The sequence below is a fragment of the Serinus canaria genome, chromosome 3 (assembly GCF_022539315.1).
Source record: "Serinus canaria isolate serCan28SL12 chromosome 3, serCan2020, whole genome shotgun sequence".
NCBI classification, from domain to species: Eukaryota; Metazoa; Chordata; class Aves; order Passeriformes; family Fringillidae; genus Serinus; species Serinus canaria.
Genome location: NC_066316.1, coordinates 70,430,767 through 70,449,506, shown reverse-complemented (window position 1 = coordinate 70,449,506; position 18,740 = coordinate 70,430,767). Strand labels below are relative to the sequence as shown.

At 39.4% G+C, this 18,740-nt stretch overlaps 1 protein-coding gene across 1 annotated transcript in view; it reads left to right on the top strand.

The window, feature by feature from the left end:
• The window catches only part of LIN28B (lin-28 homolog B), a 77,915-nt gene that overhangs the window by 31,858 nt on the left and 27,317 nt on the right, over positions 1-18,740 (top strand). The window contains exon 3 of the mRNA XM_050972966.1: positions 8,243-8,427. Within this exon, the coding sequence (XP_050828923.1) occupies positions 8,243-8,427 (185 nt within the window). The remainder of the gene's footprint in view (positions 1-8,242; positions 8,428-18,740) is intronic.

Here is an 18,740-nt window from a genome sequence, read left to right as displayed (position 1 = left end):
CAGGGGTTGTCATTCTTGCGCATGGGGGTGTACAGAGGAGCACAGAAATGAAGGTCACAGACAGTGTAGGGCAAACATGGAAAATAGAGGTGCTGCAGTTGTTTCTGGAAACGTGGTTAATGACACCAGAAAGGTGTAGTGTATCTGCAGGAAACTGTGGTTTAGGTGACATAACTCTATCATTGACTCTGCTTTCTACCAGTACTTGAAAAATGCAGCAGACTGTGACTTGTACACTGTGCCTTCCTGTGCTTTTGATTTCCACCTCTGTGGAATGATGTACACTGAAGTTAGCTAACTTTTAGATCTACTAGAAGAGAACTGTGTTTCAGTATATTCAGCATGGTTTTAAAAACGAGTCAAGTAAAGCCATGCTGTGTTCTGGCCTCACCATTAAGTTTATAGGAGAGATACCTGACAGGAGACATCTTAGCCAAATCCATCTTGCAGGTTTTGCTGTATTTGTATCCATTCTGGAAGAATTTAGAGGAGTGGACTTGGTGGTATTTATGGATTTTATGGTGGCCCACTCTGTTTTTTCTTCTTTCCTTTTTTTCCTTCGTTCCAGAAGAGAAAGAGAAAAGGTCTAGGACTCTATATGAGACCTCCTTTCTTCTCATAATAGATGAGCTGCAGGAGTAGCTTGTTTTGACCTCTGCCTTGGAAGTTAGTGGTTTTTTAACAGAGGGGGGGTTTGAAAAATACTATGCCTAGGTGGACACTACAAAAGTACGCAGCTCATGAATTTTGCAGTTTATTGCACATTGTCAGGGGAAGAGGTACACCAAAGAGTCTGATGATGGTGTTCTTCCCTCTTGAGAAGTTTTCCACTTGGAAGAACCACTAAAATGGATTGAATATCAGGATGCCTTGGAGAGTCTGGTCAGCTGGATATCAGGGCCTCATATCCTGGAATAATAAAAATTGAGGGGTGGGGAAGAAAGAGCCTCATCCTAATGAAAATAGAAAGAGGATAATCTGCCCTGTTTATTGATTGCATAAGAGGTCATGTTTGTTTGTTCCTAATCTTTGTAGAAAAGAGCCCTTGGGTTTCTGCAAAACTGCATTACAGCAGATGAGTATTTGGGACAGAGAAAAAGGTGGTTTCAGTTGCATGGGAGGACTGCACTTGGCTGAGGGTGGAATAGCTCAGTGGTGAGTGAAGGAAGGAAAGGGCCCCCCATGCTGGGGTGTCTGTGGGGCTCCCAAAAGCAGTACAGTCAGCTGGCAGCAAGGGAATGCTTGTGGGGAGAGAGCTTGGAGGTGTTTGACCATTGGGAGACCATCAAGAGAAGAAGATGCTTCTCAGTGGGGGAACTTCTGAGGGTCTGGGATTAATAGTGTGAGATTAAATTATCTGAGATTAATAGCGTGGTTTCAGGAGATCACTGAAGTGATAAGTGTTGGCAAGGTGCTGCACAGGACAGCCTTACCTGCCATTCACAAGGCTTCTTTTGAGATGTGCTGGTGGGTTTTTTGACTGCATAGAACTGATTCAGAGAGCTGAAACAAAGCAGAAACCTGGCACTGCCAAGGAGAGCTAAACGGTTTTCTTCCTGAGTCAATGTGAGGCTTTGGTGGGAAAAGAGGAACTTCCCTTTTGAAACTGAATGAAGTGAGTCAATTCTCTCTTGTGCCTAGTGTGACTGATGAGAAAATACTTAAACTAAGAAATGAGAGAAGAGAATGGTTTGATTTTCATGCCTGGTGTTAAAGCACAGAACAATGAAAATTGGGTAAATGAGAATTGCACATGCAGTAACATAAATGGTTAAAGGAGAAAAGAGTGAAAATTACCAGCAGAACACCAGTTGTGTAGGTGCTACACTAACAAAAAATATACTTCCTATAGCAGGAAAAGAGGGTTATGTTGAAGAGGAAAAGCAAAAGATATGTTTAATATCCAGGCTCTTTTTATTAGTATACACAATCAGAGCAGCCACTGCTGGATGTGTAACCAGATACAGAGACAGCAAGGACACGGCCAAATTGCATTCATGGCCTGAACACAAATACTTAAAATTACGCAGAAAGTTTGTTTGGTGTCGTCAGTGAGGTTGGCACCTTGGAAACAGAGAGCAGCACGGACACAGTAGAATCTATTTGGCCAAAATCACTTTGTGAAGGAATTATGAGAGACTTGTTGTAGATCTCTAGCTTAGGTTTATATACGGACAACATGTCTAACACTCTGATATAATAATGTGTTTTTTCTGTACACAACCATCAATAGCTTTCTTGCCAAAAGAGTAATTCAGAATAGAAGTTGAGTTATTTTGGGCTTGAAAGGAATTGCTGACCCTTCAGAAAACATGCGTGTTTAAAAAATGAAGATTAAAACATGAGCTGTGTTTACTTGGTGTAAATTAAGTGAGCTAAATGAGATGACAGAAAGTTGTAATTTTTTTTTAAGATACATATGTTAAATTTAAGAGAACTGTTTAGTAAACCTAGGTGAGCTGAAGTACTGGAGACTTAAACAGAAAAAAGGTTCAACTGGAATCACAAGTAAAGGAAAAATGGCAAATTACCTAATCATTCTAGCAGAGACCCTTTTCTTGGGAGGGACATTGGGTTGAGAAAAGGTAATGCAGAATAGGAATAAATTATCAAAATAAATAACTTCTTGGAAGTTGTGATGAAACAAGAACTCTAAGTATTAAGTGAAGTTAGAATTCATTTAAACTTCTTAAAAGTTAAAGCAGTAATAGAAGTTTCTTAGATACATAAATTGAGAAATAAGAAATCCTTCTGTTGTATAGGGAGGGTGGTTTTGAATTAGACAGAGCCTTTTGTTCAAAAGTTAAATAAATACCTTTGCACACTTCTCAGTAAGAAAAATAACAGTGTGGGGACAGCGACAGGATGATGAATGGAAACAAGGTTATGAACATGACTACGGTAATGGTGGAAATTCAAGACAGAAACAAATTCCAAGTAAATAAAGGTGTGAAATTGCAGTGTACCAGCTGCATGTGGTTACTGCTACATACCAGCTCTTTCCCTACTGTAAAGTTACTTGCAGTAACTCACCCTTTCTCATAAACATTTTATACATGTAGTGTACATGGCTCTTCCTTGTCTTAGAGCTAGAGTGCAAATCTTTGAGAAGTAGTGTTTTGTAGCTTTTTGAAAGTTACTTTGTGTTATGTTACGCTTTTAAAAAAACCCGTGTGATGCTGCAGAGTTTGCTTTTTTACATAAAATATTAAGAGCACATTCTCATCTCAAAAAGTTGCTATTTCCACTGTGTATACCCCAGAGCTCGTTGAACTTCTCTGTGAATAGATTTAGCTCACTGGAAAAACAAAAATCTATCTCTGTTTCCTCTTCCTCTTATCCTCCCCCCTTCTTTTAAAACTGGGTTTGTTTCCTGTCAGATTAGCGAGTTAAATTGGCTTATGGGGAGGACCAAAAGAAGTGCCAGATTTGGTGCAAGATAAGCCTCTGGGAGCAGGAACAAGCCCTTGAGGGTCAGCAGGAGCAGTGTTGAGGTGTTTTGCGAGTGCCCAGGCTTCAAATCGTGTGTTAGTGCAGCAGAGCTGCACATTGCCCTTGGAGGGGCTGTTGTTCAGGGCAGTGAATTTTTTGTTGGCTTTAGCGTTCTGCCTGCAAAAATACATGGTCTTCACAAACCTCCTGGAATGAACTTTTGGTCAACAGCAGAAGTCCTCATAGCAGGACGTGTGTCATGGAACTGTTACTATTCTGCATGGGTTTTGCTCTAATGCAAGGAAGGGTACAAGTATGCATCCAGTGTAAATTGTTTTATTTCTGGGTCCTCTCACTGTGCACCCTTGCTTTACTCAAAGGTTGATGGCTCTTGGTGGAACTGTATGAGGTTGTTTTGGAGAGATTTTCTTACAATCTTTTTTTGTAGTTGGGCTTTAGAATATGCTTTCCTTCATGTCTGGATTTAATTGTAGATCATTTTGGAGGAAAAACAGTTTTCTTACTTTGGGAAACTCAGCATACTGGTGGCATCTGGTCATTGTACTAAGCAATCAATCAATCACTAGATAAAAAGGGTCAGAAATGAGAGATACAGAAAATAAACGAGGTAAGCAGAATGCCGCCAAATAACTTTTCCCCCTCGTCCCTCTAAAGGATTTAATGTCTGCAAAAGCAGTCGTTCACAGCCCTGACTAGAAATGGCAAAGTTGTGATGAGGCACTTAGTCCCCACACTTATTAAAAGTAAGGCACACATATCTGAGGCAATCGGGGCCCCTGTAATGATCCTTAATTCCAAACTTCCTTTCTTTTGTAGAGCCTGGTGAAAGCTGTAAACACTCCCTGACACTGCACAGGAATTGGTGCATTTCTTTGGGGACCATTTTACTAATACAGTTTTTACTTGTTAAGTTTTAATTTTGGTTTTGTAGTAGGAAATGCTTTCCACAAACTTGTGATCACGGGATTTTCTATTCATATTTGTTGTTACCAATACTACTACAAGATTGCCAGCATTTCAGCATTTTGGACCAAGCCATTGCTTGTAACAGAGAAGTGTGAGATGTTACATTAGGATATCTATTAAAAAAACCAAACCAAAAAAAAAAAAAAAAACCAAGCCAAAAAAAACCAACAAATCACCATAAATGGTCCTGTCAAATTTAAAAAGAGGACAAAAAAAAGCTCCAGTCTGAAACCACTGTATTGACTGCTGGTAAAAATAACAGTAAAGTCTCTGACAGCTGAAAGAGAGAAAGGAGGAAAAGCATGTTGCTTTTAAGTTTTTCTCTTTGTTTGTTGGCTGTGTGCCCATGCATCCCATTCAGGGCTCTAGAAGTGGTTCACTGACTTGAAACTCCGGCTGCTTTTAATTGTGTCAGTTTTATTTGTTTAAGTAATGTGAGGAAAATACTGAGCTAGGTCTCTCAACATTAAATTATCAACTTTACAGACATTTTTTTGTCCAGCTCTTTAGACAAGTTAAGAGGGATTCCCATTTTAGATTTGTTTTTCTGGTTTCCAAATGCTATTTTTTCACAATGGCTTTGAATTGTTTGTTACTGCACCCCCAGAGAATCTCACCATGAGCTGTACATTTGCACAGTAAGTCAGACAGCACCAAATCCATCTCTAACATTGAAAAGCTGTTGAGATCTATTCAAGGAGAGAACTGTGCAAGTCATTTGAAGTGGGGCTTTTTCAACATTTTTCGTTGTTAAAAGTGCTCAAAAAAAAAAACACATGAAAAAAAATACACCTGCATAACATGTGATTCATGAAAGCATGATTGTTGCTTTACTTAGGCTTTTAAATGTTTAAAAATCTCTGGTAAATAGAGTGCTTTGTTTAGAAATCAGGTTCTTTTGCTAACAGTGAAATGAGAAAAATAAAAACCTTCTAGAACACTAATAATGCCCTGCTTTAAGTTACATATTGAGCAAGTATTTATTTTGAGGTAAAGTAGAAGACAATATTATGTGTATCAGATGTTAACCTTTTGGCATTTTTTAATAATGGTGAAACTCAGGGAAAAAAATGCATAACTCTTACTGAGACTTAACTGTATCTTCTACTTGTAATTAAACAAGTAGACAAGCATCCATGCTGTGTTCAGTATTGCAGGAAAATAAGGGCTTATGCCTCTGAGGTTCCCTTGTGATGAGCACCCATCTGTGTTGTACTGATTGTCTGGTTTTGGAACATTCAACTGTGTGCTTATTTTAGGACGGAATACACATTGTTCAGTTCTTTCCTTTCACCAAGATTTCCCTGGTGGTCACTGAAGACTGAAGAGTTGTGGACTCACCTCAAGTGTGTGTGGAGTCACACCACAGGCAGTGTCTGTTGTCTCAGTTGAGGAGTGGTGGTGTCTTCCTTTGGCACATTCTCAACTTGGATGTTTCTTCATTGTGGCAAAGATCCCCTTATGGCTATACAGGCATTTCAAAGTGGAAAGCTTGCTTGAAATAATGCTGCCCTCCTGGGTGGCTTGTTTCATTGGTTTGTGCACAATTACTGTCCTCCAGTTGCATTAGTAAGAACATTTGCATATTTATTTTTTCGTGCCTTAAATTTTAACATTTCAAAAAAGCCAAGGTAATGATTCAGGGAACAGATATTATATATTTCTTTTTTCATGTGTCCCACAGCCTTTCCACGCCATTTCCCCCACCTTTTGAAATAGCTAGCCTATAAAATCAGCCATTTATCTCGTGTTTCACACTGTTATATTTGTGTTCAAGAGCCAAGTCTACTAGAACTGCACAACTGAATAACCAAAACCATCCTTTTTCCTAATGAGTGAAGCTGTGTTCTTGGTTACTTTTGGCTACTTTTTCCTTATAATTAAGGAAAAATTATAAGCACCTGAGCCACTCAGTCAGACCAGCAGCAGTAGTGTCTAGTGCTGGGTGCACTGAGAACTTTCAGAAAGTTTCAGAAATCTGAGGCATATGTGTTTTCACATGATTTCATTAAAAAAAAAATTATTTGTATTTTAGCCCATTAGTGCTGTGAAAAATAGACTTTTGAGTGGCACCCTTCTTGAGAAATACAGGGAGAAGTTAAGTGACACAGGTGCCCCAAGGTAGCTCTGCTGCAGAACCAGGATCTGTAATCCTGTTCTCCAGTCTCACCAGCACTGGGTTAAGATATCAGAATCACAGGACTGCTTAGGTTGGAAGGCTCCTCTTGATTTCATCTGGTTGGTTGAACATCTTGTTGAAAGCAGGGCCTTGGATTGGGTTATTCAGTGCCCTGGTAAGATGAGTCTTATTTCCAGCAAAGGGAGCTATTACTTGGGGCTTCTCTGTTTAATTCTTTTTATAGTGAGCAATTTCTCCTTGTGTCTGAAACTAGTTTGCTCTGTGGCAGCTCAGGGGGAGCTGCTCTTGCTGTTGGTCCTGTTCTCTGTGCATCCTTGTGAGGAAACCAGCTCCCTCTTTGTGTGGAAGCTATGAACTGTGTAGGTGTCAGTTCTTGTGCTCTGCTAAAACAGTGTCTTGGTGCTGCAGACCTCCCATGAGTGGTTACAGGGAGCCCATGTCAGGGATTGCCATCTGATTTGTGTTCCTAGTTGCACTTGTCAAGTAACAGATGCAAGTTGTGTGTCACTTGGCTTTTTTTGACATGTGACTGTCTTTGGATGGCACCTGCAGTGAAAATTTCCTTCTTGATTCCATGGTTCAGCCCAGTGAATGTTAGAGAATGGATTAAGAATCAGTCAGGATACACTTTTTTCTCTTTCCTTTGGGGAATTAATGAGCAAAGGAAGAAAATATGTGTTATAACTCTCCTGAAAGGCTTCTAGATGTGTGTAAATTGAGGTATTTTGTAATATTCTCTGTGAGTCCAACTGATTTCATTCATGTACTGTGTAATTTCTAAAATAAAAGTGTACTGCAACCACTTTATCTCCACCACCCCCAAAAGCCTCCCTGTCATTTAACTCAATTATCATTTTATGTAAGAGTTTGATTAATCAGATTTGTCCTGGAATGCCTACTTACTATTGTACATAATTTGTTTGGGATCATGATGAAAGTTTTCATTGTATCAGAATCAGTGGTAAGCTCCTGTTGGCTTCAGCTTGTCCAAGATTTTTCTACTGCAGTTTATTATTAAAATATTTATCAGTATTTATTTCACATGCCTGATGATAAAAATTTCCTTTTCTGTGAATAAAAACATAAACCCATACATAAATATGCTAGGCAGATAAGATTTTTGGTGTATTCCACTGAAATTCAGCAGCTCCCTGGGGATATTTGAGTTGCCCATGTCAGCAGACTTTGTTCAGAGTGTCTTCCTCGTGCCTCTCATGCTTGCTGTATCTTTGATTCATTTTCAAAGCAGCAGACCCATGTCTCAGATATAAAGAATGCAAGTTATTAAAACTTTGATCATTAAACTCATTTGCTCTGAAGTGAACATTTTCTCTCTTTCCAGACCTTTTCATTTCCTGAGACCTGTTAAGAGTTTTTAAAGGTTTTAAGAATACAGCATTTTTTCTGCTTCATCTATAGTATTCATCACAGAAAAGGATAATGTTATTTCAGTTTTACTGATACTGAAAATAGGTTCTTTTTCCTTGTTAAATGTTGAATGGGGTTTTCAGTGTATCCAGGACTATAATTTGTAGTATCATCTGCTACAGCTCCTGCAGAGGAAACTGTTACTGTGCTTGTACGTGCTGTAGGATGGTAGACGGGGTAATCTGTCCTGTTGATTATAAATGTAAATACTGTTTTTAAGGCAATGGTAACCAACAGTGTTTTTCCTATTTACAGAGCAAGCTTTACATGGAAGGATTTAGAAGCCTGAAAGAAGGAGAACCTGTGGAATTTACTTTTAAGAAATCTTCCAAAGGCCTTGAATCAATACGGGTAACAGGCCCTGGTGGGAGCCCCTGTTTAGGAAGTGAAAGACGACCCAAAGGGAAGACAGTACAAAAAAGAAAACCAAAGGGAGATAGGTAATTACCTTACTTTGCTATTCCCCCTTTTTTTCCTTTGCAAGTTTTTCTTGAAATTATGTTTTCAGCATTTATTTGTTTGTGAAAGGAAACCCTTCTGTGCACATTTGGCATTTACATGTAGTTTAGTAACTTTATTAAAGCTGCATCTGTACAACTACATCAATCACCCAGTGATGAGTTTTACTTGAGAAGGTTTTATTAAATTAGAGGAAGCCTGCAGAGGAATATAATATTATTTTGAAGATATTGCTATTAGACTGGAGAGAGGTCATTCTGAATACAGCTGAAATAATGTCATGTTTAGGTGAGAGTTGTGCATGCTAAAGAGACTATCAAAGCTATCATTAAACTGCATCAGTAGTTTTATATAGAAAAAAATGTAGGTGCTGCAGTAAGGGTCTAGATGCATATAATTATATTTTTACTTAGTGAACAGAGTATAAGGTGTTTCAAAGGTTTTAATTCTGGCGGTCTGAGGGGCTGTTGTAATAATTCTTTACAAATTTCAGGTTAATTTTGATTGCTCTACACATGTGCAGCAGTATTGCACTGTTACCCTTTATTTCCTACTTCTGATGGCTTCAAGAAATTCTGAATCCTCTCCACTACAAAGCCACCTGTACCTAGCTGATGAAGGACAGCCTTGCTGCTCAAAACCTTATTTATTTACTTGTTTGTTTAATTGAATTCACCCTTTTTTCCTCACGCTGTTACCCAGCCCTGACCTGTAATGAGTGACGCCAAGGGGAATACATACTCTGTGAGCATTCTAGTAAGAACATCTAAACAGCCAGGTTCTGCCTGCAGTGTTTAATGTATGACTGAGAGGTGGTGGCTCTCTTTCTTTGTACAATCGGAAGCAAAGAGTAGCTTAGGAAAGATAGGGTCACCTGGAAAGGCAAGGTAGCCCAGGTTTGAGAAATTTGGGATCAGGAACCTTTACTAGCTACAGATGTACTCCACTTGTCCTCACCTCTGTTAAAAGGCCCTTTTTTCTGTCCATTCCCTCCCCCCGCCCCATTTTTAAATTTTTTTAAGTTAAGGAGTGGAGACAACATGATATTTGTCCCTCTTTCACCTCCTTTGTAAAAGCTAAAAGCCATAAACAAAATTTATTGCTGCTGTAACAGATCAGAGTCCATAATCATAACAAGGAGAGACTTTGTAAGCTGGACAAAGCTTTCTTTTTGATTGCTCTCCATATCTGGCCTTATAGAGTCATGTTGCATGCAATGGCTGGGTTTTTTTGTTTGGTTTTTTGGGGTTTTTTTGGGTTTGTTTTTTTTTTTTTTTTTGGTTGTTGTTTGTTTTTGTTTGTTTGTGGTTTTTTTTTTTTTTTTCAATAGGCTTTCAGCATTATTCTTATTTAAATCAGTGGTTTTTTTCCATGAATTCTAATTGCTAATCTGTTAAGGGTATTAGCATTGCCACTGTTCTTGATGCTTCATACTTTGGCAGCAAATAAAGGCCACAGTCATGCTGGTGTGATCCTGTTAACCTATTTGTTGCACATGTATATGAAGGAAGACAGTCCTTGCTTCAAAAACCTTGACATTTAAATGGACTGGTTGTAGGCAGTCAGGGAAGACTACATATTGAAAGAGGCAGGCATTTGAACAATCTGTAGTATACAGGGTAGTAGATGCAGGGGGAAGCAGTACTTTCAAAATGGAATTTATCTCATCCTAGGGAAGCACATCAAATGTTGGGGTTGAATCTACTTTACTGCTGTTCCTCTTCAGGGACTACAAAGGGATCCTAGCTCCAATCCTGTAGATGCTTCCCTTACAACTCTCTTAAATGAAATGAGATGAATTCTGCCTTCAATCATGTTTTTTCATAGCTGAAGCATAGAAAAAGTTGAACAGATATACCCTGAAAAACAGTGTGGGGGGCTGATCTATGAGACAGTGTACTCTCTAATGTTCACTTGCCTTTAAAAAAAGGGAAAATTTAAAATTAATTTGAATTAATTTGAATGTGAAAATGTGGGCAAAAACATCTACCCACTTCTGTCTCAGAATTCTTACACTTAAGTCATAAGACACCAAAAAAGGCTGAAACTTGAAATGTTTGAAGTAGCATTGACATTAACACTCAGTGAAAAGCGGTGTCTTTGCTTGAAGGAAAATTAATTTTGAATGCCTAGACAATAAAAAAGGTGCACCTCCAACATGCCTAGTGAAAGGTTTCTTGCAGATTGCTCTTGTACTGAGAACTGCTTCCATTTACGAAAGCTAATCCCAACTTCTTGTGTTCATCTCTTTTTATGTAACCAATGTAAGAGTGTGAGGGCCCAGCCTCAGTGCATCTTTTTGTCTGGATCCCATTTGAATGGATTCTGTTACTCTAATTACTGAGAGGAGTTAGAGATAGCAAAGGTGGGGGGAGAAAAACAGAAAAGCAGCAATATGTACAGACAGCGAGGCAAAAAAAGTCCTGACACTGAGGCTACCAGTGTTGGTGGATCTTGTGAGGCTTCCCTGGTGGACTCAGGGTCCCTGTAATTTGCAGTATAGTTGCTGTGGGGACCTTGCTGGGATAATATTCGTGAGGAGTTGCATTGTAACCAGCTGCAGCTCGCTTTGCAGGAGCTCTTAACACGTTCCATACACAGTGTGCTTTGCTCAGCTCTGGCAGTGAGCTGGCACAAGAGTGTGCTATGCTGCTCTCTAGGAATGACCATGGGGATCTGATGCAGAAAAGATAAAGTACTCTGAAATTACACTTAATCAAGTACTTAGTAATTTGTAGACACATCTACAAATGTGGTTTAGAGTAGAACAAATGAAATCAGAACCTAACCCACCAGAGTAAAGCTGAGAGGAAAAAGGGAAGAAGGAAAAAATTACGCTACTTTCTTTTTATTTTTTTTTTTTAACAAGCACTCCTAGTCTTTCTATGTCACCTAAAATGAAACCAGGTAAGGGACTGTTTTATGAGTTGTAATTATTTATATGGATGGGAGGATATTCTTTAGCACAGTATACACTTAAATAATTTGACCCACAGACCTTTAGGAAAATATTAAAACAGGTGCATGATGCTCACAGGATTAGAAGCTAGAGTTATCTTTGGGACTTAGAGGTATTACCCAGTATCTGTAAGTATTCCTGCTAGGAGCTCAAACTTGGATACTTTTTCAGCAGAGTGTCTGTTATGCTGCATTTGCTTCGCTTGGCACTTGCTTCATGTGGAGTGTTTTGGGAGAGATGGGGAGGTTGACAGCTTCTTTTTTTTTTCTTCATTTTTTGGTTTTGAAATCTTTACACCAAAATGGAAGCAATAAAATAAATCAAGAAGAAGCGAACAAGGAAGAAATAATTAAGAGTATAACTCCATCTCCCAGTTCTAATTTATGTCATTTCAGTCTTCTGATACCTTCTGCTAACAACACACTTGTGGCAGGGAAACTTTCTAATATGGGTGACCTGTGTCAATAAGTAGTTTAGATTTAAACATATAATAAAAAAGTACTACATTGTGAGATTGGACATTGACACAAAACATTTCGCTGGCTTGGTTTGTAGTGCAGCCTTGCAAGTGAGTGGTGAGGAAGGGATTTGGGAGCTGCTTAAAATAATGGTGCTCAAAGAACCATTGCCACTGGATAAATGGTGATGCTGAATTACACTGGGATATGACTGGTGAAACATCTGTGTATTTGTAGCTCAGCTGGCTGAACAGTAATGAGTGCTGCAGCAGGGATACAGCACTTTGAAAACTTTTATTCCAATACAGATAAATATGAAGGAGGAACAATTAGAAAAGAAGTGGTTTTGTGTTAAGATGTTATCAATGGTGTTCACCTGTAACTCTTGAATGTGACCAAACCCATAATTTTCAAATGAAGAAGAACATAGTTCTAAACCACCCACGGGGTGGAAATACAGCCACTTAGGGAAGGAGGGGTTGTAATTAAATAATACAATTCTCCCCGGGTGAACTGTCACTTAAAACTAGTTTGTGTCTGAGTCAGACAGAAAATGATTTTAATATCTGAAGACATTTTGAGGATGATCTGAAATCAGGCTATATTAAGAAAATCTTAAAGGTCTTCTTTAAAAGCTCATGATCTGCGCAAACAGCCACTAAGCCGGTGTGATGCAGGAAGGGATGGCACATGGTGGCATGCCATGGAGGACATTTGAATTAAAGTTAAATGGACTAGGAGAGCTAGTTTAGGACAGCAGAGTTTCTTCAAACTTGATATTATATCAATTCCATCTCTACTGATTGAATCACACTCAAGTGTATAATCTAACTTTCATAGAAGAGCCTCCTACGGCTTGAACCAAGAAGACTTTAGTGAAGGAGATGTGAATACTGGGAGTGGTATGGGCTGGGGAGGAGAGCCCTGAGCTAGTACCAACGTGGGAGAAGCACATAAAACCCATGCTCAGCAGATGGGTGGGGAAAGCCTGTCAGTCCCTTCTCCTGACAGTAAGCAAGGCCAGGCTGGTTGTCACCATGCACCGACAAAGCTCTGACAAAGGGGTTACGTCCACTTGGCCAGCCCCAGGGGCCTGCTTTGGGCAGGTCCTGAACAGCACTGGGGTGAAGTGGAGAATGGGCAAACTGAGTCATCCAGCCAGGGAAATGGACAACAAGTTCAGGGAGTTGTCGCCTTTGGCACAAAATGGTGTCAGCATGTTACTGTCAAAGGGTGAAATGTTCCTACTCCTCTTCAATGTAGGTTGCATTCACAGTTCTGCCATTTTCTAAGGAGGAAACTGACACAAAAGTAATGCAAAAATGGCATGGTTTGCATTGGTTTCTTAGAAATACAACCTTGCATAAGGACCTTACTCGAGGGTGGTGTTTCAGCAATTAGAGCCTCCTCTCTGGCTCCCTTGCACGTGGTATTAGATGCCAAGAATCTCTTCATTCCAATTTTCATTCTTGCTTTTCCCATTTGACAAGCATAGGGCATTTTTTGACTGTCTGCTCTTTCCCTGCATCATAATGATTTTGTTGGGTGTTTAGTTGCTCTTTCCAGTGTTGTCTGAGACAATCAAACCAAAAATGGAAAGACAGCCATCATTTTGTTCTCTTATGTGAAAACTGCCCTATGAAATGAGTCCCTCTGGCCTACTATCATCTTCCAACACAGGTACATATTTTAGAAGAGACTGTAAAAAATAGGGAGATAGAGCATTCTATCTCTGTCAGTATCGACAGCTAAACTGCAAAAGACAATTAGGTGAAGTAGTAAGTACCTGAATTTGCTGGATGCAACTTTCTTTGGATTCTCAAGCAAAGCTTGATATTATTTGTGCAGAGTTTTTATAGAGTTAACAATTTGTATGTCTAGACAATGGGCTAAAATGGGAATAAACCACTCTGAGTTATGCTTCCTTACATAATTTTAGGATTGATATTTGCTGACTGTGCCATAATAAGCCACTAAACTGGCATGAACTGCTTGTAACAGGAACTGCAGAATGCTGAATTTAAATTTAAAAAAAGGAAAATAAAAAACCACCTTGAGAGCTTTGCAATACTCCAGGTACTTTAGGAAGGTTTTATCTTCACAGGGCTACAAGCATTAGGGACAAAGTTTATCATCCTTGGTTTTTTTTCCTCAGGTTGGCAACACTTTGGAGGTTTTAGCAACATTTTGGGTTTTCCAGGAGTGAGATAAAACCAGAACACCAGAGGGTCTTGTTGGTTAACCAGAGGGTTAAAAAGTAGGTAACTCTTAAAAATAGCTACCACTTGGTGCTGTGGATTGGAGGCTTGAAAGCTGGCTTGGAGATGGATCTCTAGGGCAGGAGGTTAATCTTTGCTCGTCTTTGTGCAGACCCATCCAAGTCTTAAGTCAGAAGCCTCTGAAAAGTGTTACTGCATATATTCATTAGACAGCCCTTGTTAAAATCTACATCATCATGTTTCAAGGGAGCTCAGCAGTCACAGCCCTCCTGCATAACAAACACATAGTGTGCTTCCCGGACTTGGTCCATCCAGTCTAAGAACAGAATCAGATCTTCAAGAACAAGTATTTTTGGCATGAAAATAATGAAAAAAAAGTGGCATAAGGGAGAAAAAGAAAACAACTGCCACTGCCTGGTGTGTATAGCTCCCAATACCTATGGACCACACACTATGTGTCATGATTTCTTCTCTGGCACAAGGTGTAACTTAACCCGTCTTCCTGAAATTCCTGGTGTAGAACTATGGGAAAGTGTTCCAGAGAGAGAGCAGAAGCAGGAAAACCTCACCTCTTGGAAGACAGGCAAGCTTCTACCCCCAGATCCAACATACAGCACTGGGAGCTGCCTTTCTTAAAAGATACTGGGTTTCTTTTCCATAATTCTGTCGCTCAAACAGTCAGGAGCCAGGATGCAGAGCTGAAAGATCAGTGCTTGTGTGTTGGAGCAAAGTGTAGAAATTATTACAGTTGTGAATAACAGCATGTATAATATTTGAATATAAGGTTTTGTTTTTCAGAGGACATGGAAGAAATCCCATTCAAAGGTTTAAATCATGGTTAGATTTGCAAAGCCAAGTGCCCATAGTTAGATGCAGGCTACAAAGCTTAATTTGATCCAAGGTTGGTTAGATATTTTGGGGTACCCTGGCACACTGTAATGAGCTGGATGCTTATGCAAGCAATTCCTCATTCATTTGAAAGGCCATTTTCTGGTTTCAGACAATTTAACTACCAAATTCATCTCAAGGCCACTTAAGATCTCTTTTCAGATCCTCCATTGCTGGTGAACTTGCATGACCATGCAGTGTTTCAGCCTGCACACTTGGGTGCAAGCAGGAATTGGGCTTTCCACTTAAGCCTACAAGTCATCAAAACATGCAAAAATATGTGCTGCCTTTCCATCATGTGTCTTCTGGTGGGGCTTTTCATGTGCTTCAAGTAAATGCAAATATCTGTGCCAAGGGAAGAGCCTGGAACCTGGTAGCCATGATACTGCTAAGCAACATCCAAGTGTGATTTTTATCACCGCAAGCTTAGAACAGAGTAGAGCCTGGAAAAAGTTTTTTGGTATCTGTTTGTGTGCATGTACAGTAAGAAGAGAGAGGCCCCAAATTTTTCACAGTGTTTATAATAAGAAATCCAAATTTGATGCTAAAGTAAGTAGATTCAATTCTGAAAACATACCAGGAACAGATGAAGTGAGTAGGAAGGTGTCATTTCTATGCAGCCTCATGTAGAGTAAAGCTGTCCCTGCACAGCAGATGGGTTTCTTAAGTACATACACTGTTTTTGGAATGCAGAATATTTTCTTTAATCGGTTGTCTTCTCTAGGCTTCATGTTTTCTGACTGTTCCACTCTCTTTCATCAAGGGGTGAGCTCTCTCTCACTTACAGTAAACTCTCAGTGTATATTCAGGCCTTTGCCTGCACTGATACACCTAATGATCCCACTGCATTCTTACCTGTCCTAATGATTACACATACCAGGAGTTTAGAAGCAAAAAGAATTGAGAACTTTGTTCAATTTAACAGACGTTATGCATAAATCCAGTAGAGTATATGTTAAAAGTATCTCAGTGAATAATTTTCAAAAAATCATTCTGTTTCTAAAAATCTTCCTGATATAACTGGCATCTTCTTTAATTCAAATTTGTTTCTCAGTGTTAATTTCTTACTACTATACTATTTTCAAGTAGACAAAAATAAACAAAAAAGTTCATACATTTTCAGGGGCCAAATCAGTAAATACTTAATCTTGTGCTTTGAAAATAGCAGGGAACAGAGCATTATTTGAAGATATTTTCCCGATTGTGAAAATACCATTTTAAGTTGATACTGATCCTGACTACAGACTGTGCTGCTTTCAAAAGCTCATGAAAGAGCTGAATGACACATGGTGGCATGCCATGGAGGACATTTGAATTAAAGTTAAATGGACTAGGAGAGCTAGGTTAGGAAAGCAGAGCTACTTCAAACTTGATATTATATCAATTCCATCTCTACTGATTGAATCACACCCAAGTGTGATGCTATAGCTGTCAATGAACTGGGAACAGAGCTCACAGGATAAGCTACCTTTTCAAAAGGTGCACACTGCCTGTGCTGTATTTTTTGACAGAAATATTCAGTGTAATTAAACAATTAAACCCCAAATCTTCTATTTTAGGAAAACAATTGCATTTCCTTGCCTTTTTAAAAATATATGTTGCACTCCAGCATCACCTAGCAAACATACTCAAAACATAATAATAAAACATAAAACTTATTAAATACACAACACTGAGGACAGATTATAATGGTGATTCTAGATGATAGAAATAATTGTCATATAATTTGGCCTGTTGAAAAAGGTACCAAAAACTTGAAAGCTGGAGAAAAATGAATTTACAGCATATCTGCTAAATCAGATATCCCCGAAACATTACCTCTGATTTACCACTGTGGATGAATCTGACACTCTTTAGAAGGAATAAAAGTTCTGGAGCCCTTTAACTTCAAATTAATAAAGACTGTGTGGTAATGTAATTCCAAATCACTACAGCTGTTTCTTTTATTAGCTGTGGTTTCATGTTTCTGTCCTTGACACATAAAGATCAAACCTACTTAAATATGAATAATTTAAAATGTGAATTTACTTCAATATCTTATTTTGCCAAGAAGCTCAGCAGCTCATTATATAAGAGGAATGTGTCACAGAGGTAGTCATCTCCACAGTGGTGGTGCAGGCACGATGCTGCTCTTCCCACTGTGCATCCCCCACCCCCAAAAGTGCACCTGTGCTGGAGCATTTGTCAAGCAGGTAGTGACACATAGGCTGTGTCCTGAAAGAAGTCATGAGTCTGTAAGGGCATATTTACACAAGGAAAGAGACTTTTATTTCAGGAAAAACATACCAGTTGAAGCCACCCCTGCACAGTAACGTTGCATCCTCCATCCAGAAGTAGCAGGACTGAGTGGGACTTTGCAGTTGCTTCTTCTGGTTATGACAAGCTGCTCAGTGAAGAGACAGAGGAGCTCAAATAGAAATGCTCCTGTGGTATCCACAGTCCCTCAGGCAGGGTAATAGGAAAATATTTCAAGGATAAAAGGTAGGGTGAAGATTCAGAAGAAGCAGGAATGGGAAAACAAACACAGGGAAGATGAGGAAAAGGAGGTGGATGAGAAAGGGCTTAGGGAAGGGAGAAGAGACCACTGAAGAGTGTCAATGTGAGAGGCCCAGATCTCTTCCAGGCTCCAAATGGTTGCCTCAGGGCTGGTAGTTCTGCTGCTCTTCAGAGACTGCAGAAAAACCTGAATCTCCCTACACACACAGTCAGGGATTCAACTGAATTTTCCTGCATTTTGAAAAACTGCTGCAAGTCGAGGGCTGAAGCACAGGTGGTATGTGAGCTCCTGCTCTGCAGCCTTGCAACAGCCATGGTGATTCCAATGGATCTGGGAGGGTTGATCTGAAATGGGACTTTCTGCTTGTTGTGTGTTCCTTGTTTACCAGGTGATAAATGTAACACATCTGGACTTTGTTTTGCAGAACCACCAAATGCAGCCCTCACTGTTGCTCAGTTTGAGCTTTGCCTTGAATGCATCAGGTGCTATAAAACAATAAGTGCTCCAAGGGCACTGGTATTTCAAATTGAGCACTTAGAATAATGTTCCTCTGGAAAATAATTTTGGTTTCTTTTTGTCGTACTCCAGAATCCTGTGCATTTCTCTGAGACCAAATAAACCACACAATTTTGTAGAGACATTGCAAAGTCATTAATGTTTGTAGTGCTTGAAGAGATCTTAGTGAGAGCCCCAAAATCAGTACTCTTTGTGTTCATGATTTAGCTGGATTTAGTGGTAAATTCAAGCATTGAATTCAGTAGGCTAAGGAAGAAGGATACAATAATTTGTATTTCATGCAGCAAATGAGGAAAGGCAGTATAGGAGAACTCACATGTGTGTTCACAGGCTGTTACTGCAGTGTAAATTATTTCCATCTCTTTTGAATACTGAATGGGTAGATAATAGGATTTGTAGAAATTAGCCTGCATACTCCTCTCACTAGTTTGGGGATTTGGACTAGTTCTTGTTTACAGTGTAGGACGAGGATGAAGAGAGTTTCAGGGAGGAAGTGGAGCACTGCACAAGGGAGCAGAGGTGCTGTGAACAAGCTGGAGGAATAGCGAGGCAAGCATGGCATTATTGAGAGGGAGCTGGGTTTGCTCAGTAACAGTGGAATGGTTGAGGAGGAAAGAGTTGTGAAAGTTCGCTATGAAATATGGGAGTGAGCTAAACAATTTCTTTGATCTCCATTAATTTATAATCTTATGATGTTGAGTCTCCTGGCACTAGAGCTTTGACAATGAATAGCTGAAAGTACAAAAATTGATTTAAA